Here is a 24,241-nt window from a genome sequence, read left to right as displayed (position 1 = left end):
TGCTCAATGCTGGTTGTTATTATACCTTTCAATTGACTTGTAAATATTTTATTTTATTTTGTCAATAAATAACTCATGGTTTTATTATCAAATGAGTAATTATTTCCTCCTCTTAACCAAGCCTTCTACAACTGACCAGGGACAACTGGCTTAGAAGAGACAGGCTCCCATTGAAATCATATTAATATCTTTTTTAAAGCTGCACTCTCACAGATTGACAGTTTTGATTTTTTTTCAGTTTTTGTCTCAGAATCAGGCCCCAATTTCTCAAAACTTCTTAAGTCCCTTATAACAGGATTATAATGATTTTAGCTGCAAAAATGTTACTTCTTGAACGTTAATATGAAAAAAGTGCAATCTGACAGCAGTCTTAAATCCTTGGTTTCACTACATTTTTGTAAAACTTGGCTCATTTACATAAAAACAAGAGATGTCACAAAGACAGCGCGCTTGACTATTCCGCCGCTTTTCAGTGTAAGGATTGAAAAGTTTTGGCGAAACATGCATGGATTACTGATAGGTCTCAATTCAATTAATCAAGTTGTTTGTGAGATATTAACCTAGTCCAATAATAAAGGGCCATTATTTGCAAAATAAAGTTATCTAACTTGGTTGTTCAAGTAGGTTCGGTGGTTGAATACCATTGTTTTAAGTCTCAATGCAATACATCAAGTAGTTGCTGAGATATTAACCTATGTGTGCTTACATGCAAAACTTTAACCAGAATTTCTAAGTCAAATAATAAAGGCCCATTTTTGCATTATGTTCTTTATCTAACTTCATTAATTTAGTAGGTTAGATAGTTGGGAATAGAAATCCAAAGTTCCAATGCAATAAATGATGTATTTACTGAGATAATGACTTAAAGGCGCTTACATGCAAAACGTTAACCAAGGTGTGACGCCGACGCGGACGCTGAAGCTAGGGTGAGTAGTATAGCTCTTCTTATTCTTCGAATAGTTCGAAACGGTCAATCTGTGAGAGTGAAGCTTTACGGCTTTAAATGTTCTTCTCAATAGAATAAAACAAAGAACTGATTATTATGCATTTTATTCATCTCTCATCGATACAGTATAATCATAATAGTTATATTATCACAGAAAATAACAAAATAGACAAACATTAGAGCAAGAAAGAAATGCTAGAACAAGATATTTACATGATTTAATATAATCTAAAACAACATTATAATCAACAGATAAAAAATCTTTAACAACATCAATTTCACCTATTAGCATACCAGACCATCTTCTTGATGAATATTGCTTTGAAAAGCAATATAACTTTGCTTTAAAGCTGCACTCTAACAGATTGAACGTTTTGACAACTTTTTTATTTATTGTCTTGTCTTGGAACCAGCCAAATTTGGCGAAAATTCATGGAAACTAGTTATATAAGACTGCTGAAAAAAAATTAGATCGTAGATTTTTATATTTTATTTCAAAAATTGATGTCTTATGCATTTTTCTTAAACCGTGTTTAAGCCATAGAAAATAAATTTCGAATGGAAATATGAAAATCTGCCATCTGATTTTTTGTCAACAGTCTTATATCATTGGTTTGCAGATATTTATGCAAAGATTGCTCTTTCCAAGACAAAAATTAAAAAAAAAGTTGTAAAAATGGTATATCTGTGAGAGTGCAGCTTTAAGCTGGTTCATTAAATTATGAAAACTTTTACAAGTGAAAGAAGTGGGAATATTTACAAGCAATACAAATGTAAGGGACCTGAATTTCCCCAGGAATTCCAAAGTTAGTGGGGAGAAAAACATTAAAACGCTTTATATAAGTCTTGAGGTACAATTAATACTTTGCAAGAGTTAAAAACACGTCATTTTTGGTGTTACATGTATAAGGAGTTCATTAAATTTTACAAATGAATATTGTCTCACAAATTTTGAAATTCCATTAAGATTTTAACTGAAGTCTTGTGTCAAAATGTTCAGGGCTATTTCAAATCAATAATCAAAAAAGATATATCAGGGCCATGATTACGAACAGACTCAAGTTTTAAGTTCAGACTCAAGTCTTAAAACTGCAAATCTTCTCTTCATTGCAACTTCCCTTTTAGTTGAGTTTTTATGATGAAATTTTGTGAATTTTTATTTCTATTTGAAATTAACTATTATTAACACTTATTCTTGTAAAACTAGCCTAAAAGAAGATTCTCTATTTAATTGGGGTGCTTTTCTGAGTCTGAGGTCTGACTTAGACTTTAGACCGTTAGTAGCCACTGCCCCATGATTATGAACGGTCTCAAGTGTGACTTAAGACTTAAGTTACACAACTGCAGTTGTTCATTGTTCAAAGTTAGGATGATGGAATTTGATGAACTCTATTAATATTTGAATTTTAACAATGATCTAATGTACATCAAAGTTTGTAAAACCTTCCAAAAAAAGAAGATGACTCTTTGTAATTTGAAAAAAGCATTTTTTCTGAGTCTGATTCCACACTCTGACTGTTTGAAGTCACTGCCCCAGTCTAGGTTCATACTCAAATGGCAAAAGCTTAATTTCATTGTTACGAGTTTTGATGATGAAATTAATGAATTTAATTATTCAAAATTGTACTATTGTACCATGAGCTACAATGTTTTATAAAAGATTTCTCAAGACTTCTTTATTTCAAGATAATTTTATGTTTGTTAGTAATAGTGAATGTATGATGCATTGCCATGACAACGGTTTAAACAATGCACACTGATTTTTAATGTTTCTTTGTAATAATGTTATATTGCCATGAGAATGGTTTATACAATGCACACTGAATTTTAATGTTTTTTTGTAATAATGTTGCATTGCCATGACAACGGTTTAAACAATGCACACTGAATTTTAATGTTTGTTTGTAATAATGTTGCATTGCCATGACAACGGTATAAACAATACACACTGAATTTTAATGTTTATTTGTAATAATGTTGCATTACCATGACAACGGTTTAAACAATGCACACTGAATTTTAATGTTTGTTTGTAATAATGTTGCATTGCCATGACAACGGTATAAACAATGAACACTGAATTTTAATGTTTGTTGGATTCAGTTTGAGAAATGCAGTGTATTTCACTGAGTGAGTAACAAAAGAAATATTTCACAAATGGCTTTGTCACGGGTAAAACATTTTCTTTTGGTGTTCACAAAGTGATATATTGCAATTCTTACATTGAAACAAACAATTTTGCATTTCTTTTTTTCATGCATTTAACTTTTCTTCTCATTTCATGCATATAATGCAACGAAAGGAATTTAATGGATATTAAATAGGAAAACTGTGCGAAACACCAACCAAATGATTTCATACCGGAAACAAAGTGAAATGATGTCTTACCGGAAACAAAGTGAAATGATGTCATACCAGAAACAAAGTGAAATGATGTCATACCGGAAACAAAGTGAAATGATGTCATACCGGAAACAAAGTGAAATGATGTCATACCAGAAAGAAAGGGAAATGATGTCATACCAGAAAGAAAGTGAAATGACGCCATTGCATTTTCTTCCCAGCATCGTAAGTGCTTATTTTACCATTTTTACAACAAAATGGTTTAATAAAAAAAAAAAATATATATATTTCGATAAACACACTTTTTCAAAAAGTGAGTTTATCGAGACATAATATACAGTTATATTTCAATTCATAGAATAGATTGAATATCAAAAAAATATGCAATGTTTTCTCCATAATTGTAAGCTAATGTGCCTATTTTGCCAACAATGGTAATTCATATGATCTCTTTTCAAATCAATATTTCCATGAAGTAATAAGATCTATTTTTAAAGTATTGATGTCGTTTAAAGTATTAATGTCGTTTTTTTTTTCATGATTTTTATGCAAATCCAGTTGCAAACTGAAAACCCAGCCAAATTATGATTGGCCAAAGTTGGCAAAATGTTTTGTACAGGACTATATGGTGGAATCATTTTAAATAATTAGTGGTCAACATATTCTTTTGTCAAATGAAAAGGCAGTATATTTCAAGTTTTCAAATACATTTATTTCTGTTGATCAGCAGTCAGACATTATTGATTTAGTGAAATATATAAACAGAGGCAGGTCCATTTAGAAGGAAGTTTACATAACAAAATGTAGACCACTAAAAAAGTTAAAGGTTGCATCGCATCAAATCAAATTTTTTGTGTAATTACATACAAACAACCTTAAATCCTTAAAAAATTAACTCAAGAGCATAATATTATTTATGATATGAATTATGTATGGATTAAAGCTATACACCAAGTGGAACCATTTGTTGTAGATTTTTAAAATGAATTAAAAATAATGAGCAAAACACTTCAGCATTTAGACAGTCTGAGGGGTTATGAGTTAAGAATCTTCCATGGCCAAGAGTTGAAGATAAGAACATCCCAACCTGAGCGTAAGGTCTTTTTGCGGAAACGAGGTTTACTGAAACCTCGTTTCCGCAGAATACTCTGCACGAGGGTTGGGATGAACCAATCATACACAAGGGGCCATGGTAGATGCTTTTATTTCCAACCCAAGTTAAACAAAATATAGTTGAGATATAGTAATATTATTTTCGTGTCCATTGTTTAAAAAATAAAAGTAAATCCATACAGGCACTTTTTTATTTTTGCCCAAGGGCAAGATAAGGCTTTCGAGCATGGCCAAATATTTTGATCAACTTATCTTGGGTGGGAGAAAATAGGTTCTTAGCCACATCAAATAAAAAAGCAGTCAGAATTTCAGAGATGTGATAACCAGACAGCTGAAGGGCTGAAACAATTTTGGTGATAGGTTTGGATGGTGCTTTAGACCCCTAATGGGGGTCAAAGGGGCTAATTCACCCTGCCACCTGGTAGTGATCATCTAAAACACTTGTAAGAAAATTAAAAAACAAATATACAATAACATAACTTTTACAGATGCCGAAAATATTCATTTCAACCTTTAAAACTTTGTGTCTAATCCATGTCTTACAAAGTAAAAAATATGCAATTTCTGAAGGAAAAAACAACAATAATACATGTCAACAAAATATGGTGGTCACAACAGCATAATTTAACAAGAGAGCCACAAGCAAACGCTCCTCTGTTTTTGAAATCATTCAAATAAAGGGCATTAGTGGACAGTCGACCGAAAAAGGGAAATAACTCAACAATTATTCAAGTCAGAGTTATGGGCCTTGTTTACATACACTGTCACTGGTAATATAGCATGTAAAAGTTTCATGTATTGATTTTGAAAGGTTATAATGGATTTGTATAATATTTTGCTTTATTATTCTAAATATCAAGGGGCATAACTTAGCAATAATTAATGCCACAGTTATCAGGTTGCATGCATATTGTCAATAAAAGGTTTTGTGTTATGGCAAAGGTTCAAGTTTTGTTCTATGACAATAATGAAACAGACAACGACACTGACAACAATACAGACAATGTCTCAGACCATGACATAGATGATGACACAGATGATGTCACAGAGGTTGTCACAGACCATGACATAGACAATGAAACAGACGATGAAACAGACGATGTCACAGAAGATGACACAGACAATGACACAGATGATGTAACAGACGATGTCACAGAGGTTGTCACAGATGATGTAACAGAAGATGACACAGACAATGACACAGACGATGTAACAGATGATGTCACTGACAATGACACAGACGATGTTACAGATGATGTCACTGACAATGACACAGACGATTTTACAGATGATGTCACTGACAATGACAAAGACGTTGACATAGAAGATGCCACAGATGGAGATGCAGATGATACCACAGATGATGATACAGAAGATGACGCAGACAACACCTAGGCTATGACAAAAACTCTACTTTTTACATTGATAACCAGAAGAGCTAAATTTCAATGTCAATCAGTGATGAAGATCACTAAATCTTACCCTCAAAACCCTCATGAGTCAATACATTCCGTATAAAAATTAGCAACATGAAAAAGCCTTGGAGAAAAAATATATAGGATAGAAAATAGCACACATTGTAATACATTTCAATGAACACATCAACATGAATGTCATGTAATTGAACAGGGCCAAAATTCCCAATATCTGGAGAAGTGAATTCTTGAATGTTTCGAAATATCTTTAATATAACTATTTTTGACAAAAGATGTGTGGTCAATGTTGAACAGGTCTTTTGGAACAGATACGGCTTTTTGACCGTTATTGATCTAATAAAAGCCGATTTACAACAAAATTAAAATATACAGTTTTGAATCTTGAGTCTTGAGCACAGGCCCCAGACGGCAGTGAAAATGAGGAAAGAACCCTTTTCAAGCCTTTTTCATACATAATTATATCGAGCACTTGGAAAACTTGCGTATCTTCAGTAAAAATATCATTTAAATCACAAAACCTTAAAATGCTAGCCAATATGACAACTACATGTAGTATCATGTGAAATAATTTTCAAATTTGTAATTTGTCTTGAAATAAGGTCCAATATGGAATATCTATTACCAAACAGATTACATTGTACACAAAACTTTGCTGAGTAATATTTGACAACACTATCAAGATTAATTCAATCTTACCAAAAATGAAATGGTTACAATAATGTTAAATATAGATGCCTTTTGACCCCATATAATTTCAGTATCAATTTACAGGTAAATGCTTTATCTATCAAATGGGTTTTCTCCGGGTGCTCCGGTTTCCCCCACAACACAAGACCACACTCTTGCACAACATCTTGCCAATAAGAGTGATTTAGTATAAGTTATCAGAACTTTCTAGACAATTGTTGTAAAAAATATAATGTTTAAATAAATGTTTAATGAAAAACAAACTGAAATTGGAAGTGAATTGATTCATGTCAAAATCGTTCAAGGCCAATTTATCTGTCTTTTCTAATCCTCAAACACAATGTGATGTAATTCATTTCTATACAAATAACGTATGAATGTTTGTATTATAATCAAATAAGGCCAAAAAAAAAATAATGTTTGTTTAGGGTAACCTTCCCAAAATTTCTAGGTAGGGTAGGTAGGGATTTTTTAATTTTTTTTTTCAAAATCTGTCGTAAGTTCAGAGTGTTTTCTTGCACATGGAAGTCTTTCCTACATTACTGTCATTACCTGACTTTGTTTTATCATATAAACAATAATTCTGATTAAAACCTGCATTTATCCGCCCTTTGTAACTCTCTATTCGCTAACAAATTATTTTTTTGCTCAGAAACGGAAAAAAATAGTTAGGGTCGGCACATTTTTAAAGGTACGGTCAGGTTTTTTTTAGGCCTAAATAAAGTTTAAACTAATAAACCTGTCTTGTCAATCTCTTCTGCAAAGGAGATTCATGTATGCATCTATTTTAGGTATATTCTTTATCTGCATATAAATCCCTTTCAAACAAAACCAAATTAACCCTTAGGCTGCTGATGGCGATTTTAAAGGCTTTGCAAACAGCTTGGAACCAGACCAGACGCCGAGTAACTCAGCGCCTGGTCAGGTTCCAAGCTGTTTGCCACTCAGTCAATATATCCACAAAGTTTTAAGTAAATTGAAAGAAATTTAGAATAAACCAGACGACATTTTTGAGCAGACGACAATTTACCCAGCATGCAAAGGGTTAATATGGGGTCACCAAGCATCCAAATATCACATAATTGTTAATCATATACCTTCAATAATTTGGCAAGATATATTTCCATAAAACATGTGGCCATTCTTAATCAGAAAGGACTTTCAATCTAAAAACATATTATATTGATGAAAGAATGCTTGATTTTATAGTCATCCTTAATTAATTGAATAAAATACTTTTTATTAAAATCACTAAGTGATGTAATTTTAAAAAGCTTTATTGTGGTGCACAAATGTGTTCCAAACCCATGAAATGTGAGACTTAAAGCTGAGTCCATTTGTGTATGAGATCAGAAGAGTCCTGGCTAGATGTCTGACCATAGAACAACTTTCTTCTGTTTCTCGGAACTGAGAATGTACGAGCCAGCTGGATGCCAGGAACAGGCCAGGATTGAGTGCCTGAAAATACATATGCATACTTTCTGTAGGAATATTATATCTTTGATAATATATATTGACAGGGCAATATTGTAAGCTACGAGGTAAGTATGTGATATGGGATATATGGAGCACAGGAAACCATATCTGATGAGAGCAAGCTTGAACCCGAATATGGTTTCCTGCGCCCCGTATATCCCACAGCGGGTCACCCAATAACCCTGTAATGTATAAATCACGTCGACAACCTGTTTACATAGATTAAGATGCCATTTAATCAGACTCAATCGATAAATAGACCAGATCTTGATACAAAATAAATGACCCAATATGGAAAAATATGGGGTCACCGTGTAACCAGTTCTTGACCAATGGTGTTGTGTCATTCATGTTGCAGCATGATATACATGTTTGCATGAAAGATTGAAATTAACAATCACAGGCCAAGTGCAGAAACATATTAATACACCTATAATCACTAATTTGCAAAACGATATGGTATGAGTTTGTTATGAGACAGTATACTGCTTCGACCCAATTACTGCCCAAATAGACCCTGTCATACATTTCTGTGTTCATTGATAATTTTGTTTAACTAAACTAAATGGTAATAATAGCAAGACTCGACTACCGACAATACATAGGTGTGTTCCTTAAGATATACATGTATGCATGAAGTATTGAAATTAACAATCAGAGGGCCATTGCAGAAACTGGTAACAAAACCTACCTATAGTTTGTTTTTAATAAAAAATATAAAACCTACAAACACATTTGCAATATGATGTACCATTTGATATTTTGACTATAAGATTACATGTATGCAGGAATAATTAAAAGTTACAACCACTGGTTACCAGAAGGCAATTGCAGAAACCATGCTTACTTTTATCTCGTTAAAAAAAGAAGAAAAAAGATACATCTACGAACACAAATACTTAACATGATGGGTATGAGTCGCTAACCCTAAACTACCTACAAAAAACCCTCTTCATACTCATGTGTTTCTGTATGATTTTGTTCCTATGTAAAATTTATGAACAACTAAACATGCACTCCTAATAATTATACATGACTCTTATACATACGTATGTTCCTTAAGAGTTTTCTCCACCTTGCCTCGTGCGATGTTCCAGATGAAGAGCGTCCCGTCACTGGACCCTGCACACGCGTACGTGCCATCCGGGCTGAACACCGCACGTGACCAGTCGTAGCCCACTTTGAAATTGTCATCACTGTGGATGGAAAAAAAAATAGTCTATTATATATCATTCATGTTCATTTAAAATTGAAACAAAGGAGTCAACATATTCCAGTATGAACTCAAAATATGATGAACAAGCAACAGTTTGATTTTGAGTTGGCAACAAATCATAAATTTGATCATAATTGGCGTAGTTTGACTTATGGCTGCTCTCTCACAGATTTACCATTTTTACAACTTTTTAATTTTTTGTCTTAGAAAGGGCAAATTTTGCGTAGGTATCTGCAAACCAATAATATAAGACTGCTGACAAAAAATCAGATCGTAGATTTTTATATTTCCGTTTGAAAATTAATGTTTAATGGCTTAAACTGTTATTAACCGTTTAAGAAAAATGCATAAAACATCAATTTTTGAACTTAAATATAAACATCTGCGATCTTATTTTTTGTCAGGAGTCTTATATAACTGGTTTCCATGGATTTTCGCAAAAATTGGCTCGTTCCAAGACAATAAATAAAAAAGTTGTCAAAACGTTCAATCTGTGAGAGTGCAGCTTTAAAAAGATGAGTGCGTAAGCCGGTTTTATTGCTTACTATGAAAACATACATAAATATAGCCTTACAAAATGATACGCATTTAATTGAACAGTGGAATTTAATAAATGTCACTCACCATAGAGTATAAATAACTTGATTTTGGCGTAAATCTATCACTTTTAAGGTGTCTTCTCGTGTACAAACTAATAATGATGTGCGGTCTGAAAAAAAGGAACACATGATAATTGTTAGGGTGACATTTTGTTTTGATAGTTAGTGAATGGACAAGATGTTTGAATGAAATGGACTTAGTTTGTTTATTTGAGCTAATCAAGGTCTGCTCGCGCCCATTGGCTGCATCATGGCTTGACACTGCCGTGACACCATCACGACTTAAATTGTGTTTAAATGCCATAAGTGACATGAGACAGAAGTGACAGCAATTCGCAGTCAAATCCAGACAGAAGATTTGAAGAAACAGAGTGAGATACATGAGAACCGGTTGTACCCTAGCTCTTTGCCAAGAGACCTCTTGGTTCTTTAACGTATACATGGGATACAACTTTCCTGGGTTTAACCAGTACTGAGTGCACCACTTTTCCAAGCACTACCCTTTAAATGCCGAGCGCTAGGCAAGGGAGCTACTTAATGTACCAACTTTGGATGGAACAGTTGAAGAAACGTTTGTATTTAAAAAGGCTGTTAAATGTCAGGAAAATGCAAAAACAGTTAGTTCAAAATAACCTCTATAACGGGTGCTTGTATGATGTCATGAGTGATGTCATGAAAAAGTTTTACATTAAGCTCGATTCGGGCCGTAACGTAACTCGGCAGCTGCATTTTGTTTCTACGCCATTTTTGCAGTGTTCATTCGTTTTGAAAGTGTTGTTTTTTCGAAAATTGACTGGATTACTGGGATTATTTACACACAATACCTATTGGGTAATCAATTAATTACCTATATAGTCCTACTTTAACCATTATTTGTTTTGATTACTAATTTAAGCCTGAAAATTTTGTTGAAAACATCTCCTTGATAAAATGTACAGAGCATCTTCGATCAGCATTAGAGAAAAAAATATTTGAAATTTCTTTGTTCATTGCATACGACTTAATGGAATCATGTCCATATAAGTCGTATGTTCTGAATAAAATCGACAAAAATAACTAAAGTTCGGAGGAGTTAGTCGTTTTAGACATAATTTAGTGCTTTATATAGTCGAAACAACTGCAGAAAAAACTATTTAGTAAACACATCAGCTTGCCAGGAAAAGACAACTCAGCAGAAAATATGTAAGTTATATGTGGTTTATTTCATGTTTTGGTATTTGTATGCAGCTACATTATATATGCTAAAATATGTTTTTGTGCAAAAGTTTGCATCATTGATTAACATTCGGTCAGAAGGTCGCTCAGCCTTCATTGTTATGATGCGGGCCCTGATAGCGCATGCATATGTTAAACAAAAAAACCGGTCATTAATGGCACGTGAATATACCGAATAATGCATGTTTTCTACCGATAACGCCAGGGTTTTGCGTTTTAATACACCACGATAACGGACCGAAAACACACATTTTATACAATAATACGTATTTATAATATTCTTGACATTGAAAAGATAGAAAATAAACGCATGAATAAGGAACTATTTTATCTGTGCAATCATTGTCGTATAAAATTAGGTTACGATAGCTGTTCTAATTTACCCTACGTTGAGAACAACGAGAGAAAGAAAAAAGAGAAAATGCTCTTGAATAATCAATTTATTTTAGCAGAAATGTAGATTTAAATAAATGTAAATATAAGTATTAAAATTCGACATGTTGCATTTTATTGGGGTATGGTATGCAATGGCGCAGTTTAAAATGCTGGTGAAGTTCTGGGACTCCACCCATTTTGAACAGCCCCATTGCATACCATACCCCAATAAAATGCAACATGTCAAATTTTAATCCTTAAATAGTAGACCACAGTAAATCTTTCAGCATTCACCAATCATTTAATATTTTTGGGCTTTCTGCTATTGCTGTTCCAATCTTGTTATCAGTAATTAATATTTTCCATAAATGCATTATTTAGTAAGTAGTTAAAGGTTTATCAGTCAAAATTGATGTTTGTTATACATGTGTATGCATTGATTTTGAATAAGAGTGTCACTTTAATTAATATAAATTTATCATAGAAATAATCTCGATGTTAATATCTATAATTCTCTGGTATATTTTTTCGTCCTAATTATGGACGGCTTATAATATCTTAAGGTAAGTGTAATCAGATTGCTACATATTCTACTATTTGACTCACCCGGTGACAAAGCAAGGGAGGTAATTCTGCCATGAAGTCCTATCTCGTTGCTCGTGTTATCTGATTTTGTGTCCCAGAACCGTACACGCTTGTCAAAATGGCCGCTGATTATGTGCGTCCCATGTAGCGTGACTAAATCATTGCAACTTGACCCGGCAAATATGGTTTTAATACCTGTGCGCAAGAAAAAAGTAGTACAAAATTAACACTTTTAAGCCATTTTTTTTGTTTTTAATCATAATCATGTTAAACTCATTGGATTAACAAGATCAAAGCCAAACAAATGTGTGTGATAAAGGTACAGATAAAATATAATTTAATTAATAGCTAAGTAGCCACACAAATTCCACAGTAAATCTAAATGCATAATCATGTTTTACTCATTGGATTTATGTAATCAAAATCAAAAATATGTGTGTGGCTTAGCTACAGATAACAAATATCATTTAAATTAAGTGCTACATAGTCACAAATTCAGCAGTTTAAGAAACGCCTAAATATCACTCATGAATATGTTTTTTATCTGTATCTAGATTGAACACATTTCTTGTTTTGAGCATTAATGTCATAGGAGTTAAACACAATAATGCACTAAAATAAACGAATATAAAAAGGGCATTAACCTATATTGTGGGACTATAAGATATAAAAATGGAGAGATGCTATTATTTTATTTCAGTATGATTAACAAAACAACCTACATGCTTATTAGTGTGGATTACAGAACCTATATGCTTTAGTATGGATTACAGAACCTACATGCTTTAGTATGGAGGTCCCATATTTTGAGTGTCCTGTCATGGCTGCCCGACACAACCTTGCTATTTTCTCCGAGGAATTTTGCTGACAAAACTTTCCCACTATGGCCCGTCAAAGTGTGCTGAAACAAAACAAAAAATATAGTTATGCATAGGTCACACCAAATTCTTTTTTGACTTTGGCCTAAAAATATTTGACAATAGAAATACATCTCATTTTGTTTTCAAACCATGCCAGTCAGATATTTTTTTTTTGATAATTAACACTCTAAATATAGATAAGAAACAATTATCCAATCTGAGTTCATTGTCAAACTTGAATAGTAATGTAATACCCTTTGCAAGTGACCACAGCAGACATTTGTAATCATTTGACACTCTGACTTTATGGCTTTTATCGAAGTCATACTCCAGACTAGTTATACCTGTGTTATAAAATGTGAAACAAAGCACTAACCCGCAATCTCTGGTCTGCAATTGACCAAAGCCTACACGCGTAATCGTTTGACGCTCCGAGTATATGGCTCTCATCAAGGTCATATTCAAGACTAGTAATACCTGCGTTACTGCCCGTCAACATGCCTTTACATGAACACTGACCTGAAACATTTCACTAAATTACTTAAACTAAACTGACTTAACATAATTTAAATTTAAGCATGACAGAATGGTTTCATAATAATTTAAAAACAGGCCAAAAGTCAGTTTAAAAGACTACAGAATTTTATCAGTAAGAACTCAAAGTTAGAATTCAGTGTTTTTTCAGCCTTTTTTGGGGTCCAAATCAGCCCCATTCCCTCCCTGAAAAAGATTACAATTTTCCCCTACCAAGGCTAAAAAATCCCTTTAATCTTTTATACTTTCTTTCCTAAGAAGAGCATTGACCTCTTAACATTTAGCAAATGTAGCAATATAGTGCTATTCATGAATATTTCAACAGGTTTGTTGAATAAAAGGTTTGAAAACGACTTGAACATAATATAAATCATGTAAGTATTTTTTCCTCTTTTTGCCATTTTTGCCAAAATGACACTATTTTTCCCTAAGCGCCAACCACTATTCCCTTAAAAGTGAAAAAAACAACAATGGATCAAATTAATGCCATTTTCTTAGTATTTTTCTTCAACATTAAGGTCATTGATATGACACTTGGGATTATGATGGGCCTTAATTGTTTACAAAATAATATAATTAATTCAATTCAACATGCATTTGTTTGTCAAGGGTGATCATGTGACTTGAAAATCTCACCAATGGTTGAACAATTATTAATATCAATATCAGGGTGGTTTGACATCATGTCAATTATGTTACAAAAACAAAATACCGTAACTAGATACAAATATCTCACCAGCATTGTAGTCCCAAAGTTTAATTTTTCTGTCGGAGCCGCCGGTGGCAAACATGCTGCCTGTTGGACTCCACAATACGGCGTTTACTTCACCGTCGTGGGCGTCCTAGAGAGAGATAGAAACAGAAGTGGAAGAGGTAAGGGAAAGATATTTCTCCTTCCACGATAAGTAGATCCAAATATTTGGGTATGCTGGAAATCTTTATCTTGCCCATGGGCAAAAATAAAAAGTACCCATATGGAACTATTTTTTATTCCACTACACACAAAAGAGTTCCAGTAAAAAATATATTTTTACTTTATTTTGTTAATATACTTTTTACTATTTTTTGATTAACTGAGGTGGGAGAAAAAGCATCTATCATGGCTGCTTATGTAAGATAGATTCATCCCAACCCTCATGCAGGGACTAATCTGCAAACTTGGTCAACCTTGTTTATGCAAAAAAACTAGGCTCAGGCTGGGTTGAACCTATCTTACACTCTTGGCCATGGAAGATACTAATAATTAGAAAGTCAAATAAGGATAATTGTTAGTTAAAACCCTTAACTACCACTCCTTAAACACTACAAGATCACTGTAAAGCAAAACCTATGCTGCTAAGTTCTTGCTTATACAGTCAGACAAATGACATAGCTCAATGACTATTAAAGCCAGATTCGTTTGTTTCCTTGAGTTTATCAAGGTCTGCCCGCACCTATTGGCTGCACTATGGCTTGACCCCCTCCTAGACACCATCATGACCTAGATTGTGTTTAAACGTGACATGAATAGAAAATGACTGCAATTTTCAGTTAAATCAAGACATGTGAAGACTTAAACAAACACAGTGAGATTCAAGAGATCTGGGGGCAATACCCTAGCTCATTGAAAAGACCTCTTGGTTTTTAACGGGCAAAGTGTATAGCACGGAAACATGGGATAGAACTTTTCTTGGTTTTAACCAGTACTGAGTAAACATCTCCCAACACTTCCCTTACATGCCGAGCACTAGGCAAGGGGGCTACAAATATCATATGTCAATGCCTTTCAGCAAAAGCCAGAGTCTACTCATTGGATCAATTAAAACTGAAGACGCTTGGGCATATTGTCAACACTTGACATTCTCATCTGTCTACTGTCTTACCAGTTTGCATTGAGCTTTTGTAGGTATGGAAGCACTAAGGCAGATCTGTGGAATCCCCCTTATGTTCTCATCTCCTCTGAAACACAAGTATGGTTGAATAATAATTGAAGTTTAACATGTATGGTTGGGTAATAATTGAAGTTTATCATGTATGGTTGGGTAATAATTGAAGTTTATCATGTATGGTTGAATAATAATTGAAGTTTATCATGTATGGTTGGGTAATAATTGAAGTTTATCATGTATGGTTGGGTAATAATTGAAGTTTATCATGTATGGTTGGGTAATAATTGAAGTTTATCATGTATGGTTGGGTAATAATTGAAGTTTATCATGTATGGTTGGGTAATAATTGAAGTTTATCATGTATGGTTGGGTAATAATTGAAGTTTATCATGTATGGTTGGGTAATAATTGAAGTTTCTCATGTATGGTTGGGTAATAATTGAAGTTTATCATGTATGGTTGGGTAATAGTTGAAGTTTCTCATGTATGGTTGGGTAATAATTGAAGTTTATCATGTATGGTTGGGTAATAATTGAAGTTTCTCATAAATGGTTGAGTAAAAACTGTAGTTTGTAGTTTAGTTGTTAATGTTGTTTCAAGTATTGTTATGAACTAAATGGTTGAGAAATAAATGTAGTTTATCAAACACATTTGAGTAATTATGTAGTTTATCGAGTATGGTTGAGTAATAAATAAAGTTTATCAAAAATTGGCGAGTAATAAATGTAGTTAATCAAATACATTTGAGTAATAATAAATGTTGTTTATCAAGTATTGTTCAGTTATAAATGTTGTTTATCAAGTACTGTCCAGTAATTAATGTAGTTTTGTTGAGAATTGCCAATAAATAAATGTAGTTTGTCGAGTATTGTTCAGTTATAAATGTAGTTTATTGAGAATTGTCAATTAATAAAAATTTAAAATTTATGTAGTTTATCAACTATGGTTGAGCAATAAAGTTTCATAGTTTTATTTCAAACACATTAAGGCCATAGGCACATGGGAATACAGGAATTATGCATGTATACACTTATCATGACAATTCATAGATCAGTGGTCAAATACAATTTCATAGTTACAAAATTTTACAATAAATAACACTATATTATTATATAATACAAACTATTATATAATCATATAATACTATAACATAGTTCAATAAATGCTGATTAATTATGAAACAAATTTGAACAAGTTACTATGGGAGGAGGTCCTTGCCCATATTAAATGTTCTTCATTACAATAGCTTGATGACTTACTCAGGGACATTCACATTTTCTTTAGCTGCCTCGGCCAATTCCTTTTGTAGAAGTAATTGTCTGTGTCTTTGAAAAAAGAATACAACATTATAAGTAAAGATATATCATAGGACTTCTTTCCTTAAAAGAAAAGACATGAAATTAGCAATTCATTTAGGAAGTAAGACATTCATTTCAGAAATAAGACATTAATTCAGGAAATAAGACATTCATCTACGAAGTAAGACATTCATTTAGGAAATAAGACATTCATCTGGGAAAATAGACATTAATTTAGAATATAATACATTCATTTAGGAAAATAGACATAAATTAAAAAAAAAAACATTTAAGAAATTAGACATTAATTTAGAAAATAATACATCATCTAGGAAAATAGCAATTAATTAAGAAAATAATACATTCATCTTGAAAATAAAACATTTATTTAGAAAATAATTCATTCATCTTAAAAATTAGACATTAACTTAGAAAATAATACATTCATCTAGGAAATTAGACATTTATTTAGAAAAAAATAGTTTATAACGGAAATTAGACATTAATTTAGAAAATATTACATTCATCTAGGAAATCTGACATTCATCTTTGAAATAAGACATTAAGTTAGCTAAGGTCAATCATAAAGCAACATATTATGATCATATTAAATTATGTAGCTTATACTCCACATTAAGCCCCAAATTATATGTGAAAAGTGACATTTTTTTTTACATTGCAATTATGCAAGTAACATCAGCTCTGAAGATATTTTAGAAGTTGATGAACATATAATGAGAACTGTATTCAGTTTTAAAATTTACCATTCTTGGCTGATAACCAGAACTAATCACCAGTCAAATTCTTATTCAGAGTCTGACAACCTGCCCATCAACTTGGCTAGCAACTTGGCCATTGGCATCAAAAAATATTGTTTGCTATCAACCAGTACATACTTTATAAAGTTGTCATTTTCACGATTTAAAACTTCGGCCTGTTCCATCTTTTGTTGAAGCCATCGCGCCATAAGTTCATCATTGTCACTCTGGAGTTTGCGAAATTTCTCCTCAAGGGATGTAAACGCCATTTGTAGTGCCTGGTGTTCATCTTTAAGGGTCTGAAATGATCATTTATAGCTCAAATTAGGGAGTCAAGTAGACCTCGAGAGACATTAATGCCATTTGTAGTTCCTGGCATTCATCTTTAAGGGTTTGAAATGATCATTGATAACTCAAATTAGGGAGCCAGGTAGACCACGAGGGACTTAAGGCTATTTATGCCTTTCGGGATTTTCTAATATTTTTAAAACTGCAGTAATTCAAAGTAATTTCATGCTAGATCATTGGTAGGAGTGATCCCTTTGATAAATCTGAAGAAAAAAAACAAACACTTATAGCTTAAATATCACTTAATTGTATACATGTAATATGACACCAAAGCAGGAGTTCATTCCCATCAAACAACTATCAGTATGATTAGTTTGTAGTCCAAATACACCTAAAGCTATTGTGAAATAAGTTCTTTTCTGCTTTCAATGACCAAGAGTGTCTCATATTTATGTAAAATTTTTAGGGATGGCAACGAGTAGTAAAATTAATACTCGAGTACTCGGACAATCGTTCGATCGAGTACTCGGGTACTCGATTACTCGTAAAAATTGAATATGTGTTCGCAACTTTAGACAAGATTGTGTATACATGTATCGTTAATGACGCAAGTTGTGCGTTGGTCGTATTATTGGTCATTTTCCCCTTTAAAGTAAACTTTTATTACGTATTTTAACAAAAAAGGATATAAAAAGAACACAAATGTTGTTTCAGGCTTTTAATTTGTCTTATTCGTTTCATTTTATACAAGTATGCACTGCAGAAATGAACAACAATCAGAATTACAATGAACGAAAATTAATAGCATACATATAAATAGTGAACGAAATTCAGTACGAAGTTCAGTTGTTTTCTCTACAAATTATTATTTTTTAAATGATAGTTTTTCGTACTGTGTAATTGTTGTTTACCTCATTAATATTCATAATTCTTGATTTAAAATATCAACCAATCAATCGTGATAATCATTGCAAAAATAGTTAAAATACGCCCATTTAGAAATCAATTCTCGTAACGGTCGAATACTCTTTCGCTCGTTAGCGTCCATTCTTTGGTGAAAGGTCTGTACTTGATATACAATAGAATTGTGTAGGTGAAAGTACCGTTATCAAAACTTCGCTAATTGACATCAGTGCTAATTTAAAATAGGGGTCCTTTGTTGACAGTTTGCAACTATCACAACAACTGTCAACTAATTATTTGAAGTCAATTGTGTACACAGCGGGGATTAGAGGGACCGTAAATTGTCCTCTTGGCAACTAACCAGATCTGATATTTTGTCTGTAAATCGTGTATTTGGTAATTTTTATAGATTTTTTTATTATATTTTTTTCCGAGTACTCGAGTAGTGATTTGGTACTCGAGTACTCGGACGTTCGATCGGGTACTCGAGTACTCGGGTACTCGTTGCCATCCCTAAAAATTTTAACTTAAGTGAAAAATTTGTTATTGTGATATTTCTTTAGAAAATTTATTCTTTAAATTGAATTTTTCATTTTTTTAAAATCTTGAGTTTCAATATTTTGATTTCAGAATATGCACTAAGCATATAACAAGGTACAATTTTAACTTAAGATGCGTCTATAGAATTGCCCAAGATATATAAAAAGGAAAACCTCATGAATAAGCTTGACTTTTGACGTCACCTCATTTGATTAAAGATAATATCATACAAGTATGACATCTAAAAAAATATCAGAAAATCCTTGTCGATAAAACAAACCTGGTTTGTAGCCTCCAACTCTGTAATGGTTCTCTCCAAATGTTTCATCTCTGCTCGTAGACTGTTCTCTACAGCCAAAGAATCCATCAGCCTAAAATCATACAAACCATATAAAAGAGAAATCTTCCTCTACGAATCATAGGAGGAAAAACACACAAAATACAATATTAAATTATACGATACTACATTATTCATGTTATTCATTTGTTCATATATAATATAGTCTAGTATAATAGGCATTGTCATAAAATTTATAAGTTAATATGTTACCGCACAAGCACATATTATTTGTATTTGTCGCCATTGTGCACTTTATGCCTCATGGACTCTACGACCTCCTGATTTATTATAAATAAAACTTGAAAACTTGAAAAACTTATATAAATCAGTTACTTCTTCATACATATTTGTATGTTGTATGCAATGTTGTCATCTATTCCACTCAAATTTTTAACTATTTATTAATGGTTGTCCAGTTAGCGCAGTAATTAGCGCACTACTCGCTTCTCTGCATGATGACCTGGGTTCGATTCCTGGCCTGGGAGATTGAGTTTGGTTGGTGGTAATCAAGCCGGACAAATAGGGTTTCCCAGGTTTCTCCCACAACACAAGACCACCCATTTTAAGAACATCGTGCCAATGAATGTTACTTCGTAATTGTTAATATAACCTTTTTCATAAACATTGTAAAAATATATAGTTTATTTAACACTACCCTCCAGCTTTTACCAAAATCTTTCAAATCAAACTGTTACAGGATTCATTTTAAACTGGCACATTTTCTTGCACATTAAACAAATCTTACTTGGCATCTTTTGTTTGAAGTTCTTTCTCTTTTTCTTTCATGGCAGCAGTTAGGTCTATGATTTGTTGAGCATTCTGAAAAGAATGATTGTTCATGGATACATTGTCTTAAATATACGACTGTTATACATAACAAAATATTTAATAATATAATAATAAAAGAAATATGATTCTTACATCTTGGCCATCATTGAGATTTTAAAAAAGCAATAATGCAAATAGTATGCACTCAGTTTATGTTTGTCTTCCAAAGATAATAGTAACTATAAATAGCATGTTAGCATAATTATACATGTACAGTATGGCCTGTCAATCGAATGATACAACACAACATAGTTTAAACTTTTTTTATTTCACAACAACCAGTAATTACAATATTATATGAATCAGTATCGTTGGCATATACTAATTAGCCATTCAGCTTATATCCCCAATAATTATCTTAACTGCCCAGTGAAGCCTTGAACTGAAGCCACTAACAACACAAAACCTATCTAGGCTTATCTTCCCCAAATTTGGCTTAACTACATAAGACTTTCTTCACTACTTTTTGCTGAAAAAAACACACCTATTTTAACTTCACTAAATTTTGATTAAGTACATAAGCTTTTGCTTAAATAATCCAAGGGTTTATTTAAACTTCCAAAGAAAGAGCTTTAATATACAGATATGACTTATCTACCCACCTCCCCTCTTCGCCTGTGCATCTCTGTCAGCTCCTCGCTTAGTTTCCAGAGTCTCTGCTCCAGGAGTGCCACTTTCTCACTGCCACCAGGGCCCCCTCCTCCTCCACTGCAAGATAGATTACGAGAGAACTGTATGGGGGTACAACACTGCTCTGTTTTTCTCTTTTGACTAAGGGACATTAATATCAAACCTTAGAGCTGTCTGTTCATTGAATCAGTCTGTGAAGTCACTCAATCTATGAGTTAATTAGACTCTTGCGCTTGCAGTCATCAACATTTGGCATTAGGATGAAGAAGCCTGAATTTTTAGCATCAACATTTTAATAAGCCTGCTATATGAATTCCAGAATTTGAGCAAGCCTGAAAAACATTTGATTAGTGCAGGCCTACACGGCTATTGCTCAATTGGACCAATAGCTTGAAAGTTAATGTATCATGTATTCATTTGCGAGTCTATATAGTTTTAATTTATATGAATTCACAACAATGACAATCCCCGGTCAATTTCTGGTAGTTTCAGGCTCTTAGATTACTGGCTATTCTTTCTATTTTGGCAGACATTTTTAACATCTGAATATCTTTAAAGCTGTATTATTTTAAAATTAATAAAAAGAAACATGTTGCTTGTGAAAATACGCTAAAATGGCTATCTAACCCTAGTGTCACTCATTGTAGTGCTATATGCTAATCTCTTGTATGGTACATTTCATTGTTTACTGTAATGTTATGCAAACTACATTTAAAGGAATGTTCATCGCATTGCTCACTGTAATGTAATGCAAATATACATTTAAAGTAATGTGAAATAGATCTTAAGGAAGGTATATAGCATAACTCAAAATGATTCTAGGAACTTTTTTTACCAGTTATGGGGGAGACACCCTTGCCCATTTTGTGGGGGGAAAAAAGCGTGTTTTATTCAACTCTGGCGAAAAATTCTCAGTAACAAACAATTTGGACAATTCATCTAAAATGTCCTTGTATAGCATTACTCGCATTAATTCTATGTACAGATACTAAAATACATGTAAAAGGAAGATATTTATAACAAGCCATTGATGGAACAATGGCAGAAAAGATGTAAAATATAACATTTTTCAAAAATGTGAATTTTAGACTTTCTGGGGTTGAGAATGGGGCCCAATTTCGGCCCAATTTCAGGAAGAATAAAATACCGAATGCATTTGTAATAGTACTCTTACCCACTGTCTGCTCGTATCTGCAAGCTGAGATTGTCTGACTTGAGTCTCTCTGTCTCAATGGTGAGCTGCATATTCCTGGTCTTGAGAGAGGCCACTTGCTCAAACAACTTATTTTCTGTGGTCAACATAAACAAACACAGTCATGCATTTAATAGATTATCATGATGCCTTAACATGTATATTGTCATTTGTCAGTATTTTTCACTTTCGTATTCCTGATCCTAGCATCCTCCATAATATATTTGGTTATCAGTGGCAAACCTTTGTTATTTGTACAGGGTTCTCTATAAGTTTCGGTTGAACCATCTCAAATAGTAAAGTAACTGACCAGCTACTACTTATTCTATTTAAAATACATTTAGTTTTCCAAATTTGAACCGGCCCAATTGTCATTTGAACCCTCCATTTTGGCCGGCAGCCGGTTCTTATTGAGAACACTGTTTGAAGGAAACCCTTGCCATTATATTCTCCACTACAGAGGACATATAAAACAGATGAATCAAGGCAAAAGATCACTGTCTCTATACAAGAGTGCAAAACAATGCGCATCATTTCATCATTGGTGGGGTGGATTAAAAGATATTTTATCACCATTATACATCCTAATTTGTGTATTGTTATTTGTCTCATTATACACATTAAACTATTTTCCCAAAAACAGCCTGGCAAAATGATATTATTTCATATTTAGGACACATACATACAGTGCTACACAATGGTGACCACTTTTGCTATTCTAAAGAAAGGTTGAAGTTTGAATGAGATCATTTGTTCCTTAATGCTACTTGCTCATGGTTTTGAAAATGCTCTTCAGAATGTTTTGATGATATGGTTCAATGCGACGACTGCAACAAATGGTACCACAAATATTGTGTAAATGCGCCATTTGACGTTTCGCTAGCAAATGCCGAGTATATGTGTGGTCTTTGTAAATAAATTTAACAGAAATGAGTCCAATAAAGCATTATTAAATATAAGGTACTTTATTTGTTATTTCAATAACATTTATACCGTACATTATAATTCCCGAGATATTTCTTCATCCAAAATGATTTCGTAATTGCGCCATGTGTACAACGCCTTTCATATAAAAAAGTTTTTTTATGTATCATATTTTCCAATACGTTTTATTTTCATATCGATTATGCATCTGTTTATGAAATATATGTCAAATGACACTCTTGAAATATTGAAATGTAGTGTATTTTGATCATACTTTGTTCATACTGTTATGTTATTACATGCTCGTTCTTCATAAATCCCTCCGTCATTTGTTTATATTTGTTCAATAAATAATGTACATTTCTCAAATATCTCTGTCAATATGTTATTTTTTTTAAGAATGACACTAAATAAATGAATTCAAAGTTTGTTTGTTTAATCAATGACACTTGTACCCTGTAACAGGACCATTAACACCTTTTCCCTATATGGCTATATTGGCTGCGCTACTGCTGCGTTTTCCCTATATGTTTATATTGGCTGCGTAAATCCCTGCGTTTTATACCGACCCCAAATTAAAGATTAAAAACTAAAAACAAAAAGCTGGATTCCTTCAGCAAAAGTTGACATTTGCTCAAATTTCACAATTGCACTTGACTGACACCAAAATACTTTTTAATACTATAAATGTATTTTTCTGCAATTTGATATCATACCAGTAGAGTAAAATAAAATAAATGTTTTCCGATGCCCAACCAGGAAACAACATGAGTGAGTCTCTTTAAAGCATAAACATAATGCAAGAATATAGATGGTCTATACCTTTTCAATAAATGTTCATTAGGTACAACATAGTAACATTTTTGAGGGTGTTAATGAATTATGTGGTTACAAAGCACTAGTTGTGGGAAACAGACAGGCAGGCACATATATTTTAAAGGCAATTAAGAGTTTGAATAAGCATATGGCCATAAATATAATGTGCAGACTGAAAATTGCTTCTGACTGATATTGTTCAACTGATTTTAATCTGTTTAAAGATATATGAAACAATGACAATTTGCGAATTGAAAAGATAGGGGTTGTTCTTTGACAGTCACGAAATTGTATGACAAGTTGATTTTTTTTCGTTTGTACGTTGTTGCACTCATTGACAATTGGTGGGATTTATACTTACGTGATTCAATTAAATCTGCGAATTCATGTCGCTCTTTTTTATTTCGTAATTTCAAACTCTGTGATATATTTTTCTTCCAATCAGTCGACTTCGCCATTTTGCAATTTGAC

At 32.8% G+C, this 24,241-nt stretch overlaps 2 protein-coding genes across 2 annotated transcripts; one reads left to right on the top strand and one right to left on the bottom strand.

Moving 5' to 3' along the window:
• Nucleotides 1–801: 801 nt before the first annotated feature.
• LOC128219041 (autophagy-related protein 16-1-like) lies at nucleotides 802–24,241 on the bottom strand. The gene is made up of 15 exons (XM_052926853.1): nucleotides 24,132–24,241; nucleotides 22,013–22,127; nucleotides 20,811–20,916; nucleotides 20,126–20,199; nucleotides 19,321–19,411; nucleotides 17,448–17,608; nucleotides 16,513–16,578; nucleotides 15,248–15,323; nucleotides 14,122–14,227; nucleotides 13,228–13,370; nucleotides 12,772–12,892; nucleotides 12,013–12,186; nucleotides 9,842–9,926; nucleotides 9,051–9,197; nucleotides 802–7,983 (listed from the first exon to the last, which is right to left on the bottom strand). Exons 1-15 carry the CDS (start codon nucleotides 24,226–24,228, stop codon nucleotides 7,890–7,892), a joined length of 1,656 nt encoding a protein of 551 aa, XP_052782813.1. The 5' UTR covers nucleotides 24,229–24,241; the 3' UTR covers nucleotides 802–7,889.
• On the top strand, nucleotides 5,336–5,797 carry LOC128219336 (serine-aspartate repeat-containing protein C-like). The gene has a single exon (XM_052927144.1). The coding sequence runs from the start codon at nucleotides 5,336–5,338 to the stop codon at nucleotides 5,795–5,797; it is 462 nt and encodes a 153-aa protein (XP_052783104.1).

The sequence above is a fragment of the Mya arenaria genome, chromosome 15 (assembly GCF_026914265.1).
Source record: "Mya arenaria isolate MELC-2E11 chromosome 15, ASM2691426v1".
Lineage (NCBI taxonomy): Eukaryota > Metazoa > Mollusca > Bivalvia > Myida > Myidae > Mya > Mya arenaria.
Note: the sequence above shows the minus strand (reverse complement) of the source record. Positions and strands in the feature narration are given on the sequence as shown.

Bases quoted from the DNA above. Each gene is read 5' to 3' on its own strand.
- LOC128219336 (XM_052927144.1), top strand. From the start codon at position 5,336: ATGGCAAAGGTTCAAGTTTTGTTCTATGACAATAATGAAACAGACAAC.
- LOC128219041 (XM_052926853.1), bottom strand. From the start codon at position 24,228: ATGGCGAAGTCGACTGATTGGAAGAAAAATATATCACAGAGTTTGAAA. The intron at 13,371-14,121 runs GTGAGATATTTG...GAAATGTTTCAG, and splicing joins ACTTTGGGACTACAATGCTG to GTCAGTGTTCATGTAAAGGC. The intron at 7,984-9,050 runs GTATGTATAAGA...ATGTATTTTCAG, and splicing joins AAAACTCTTAAGGAACATAC to GCACTCAATCCTGGCCTGTT.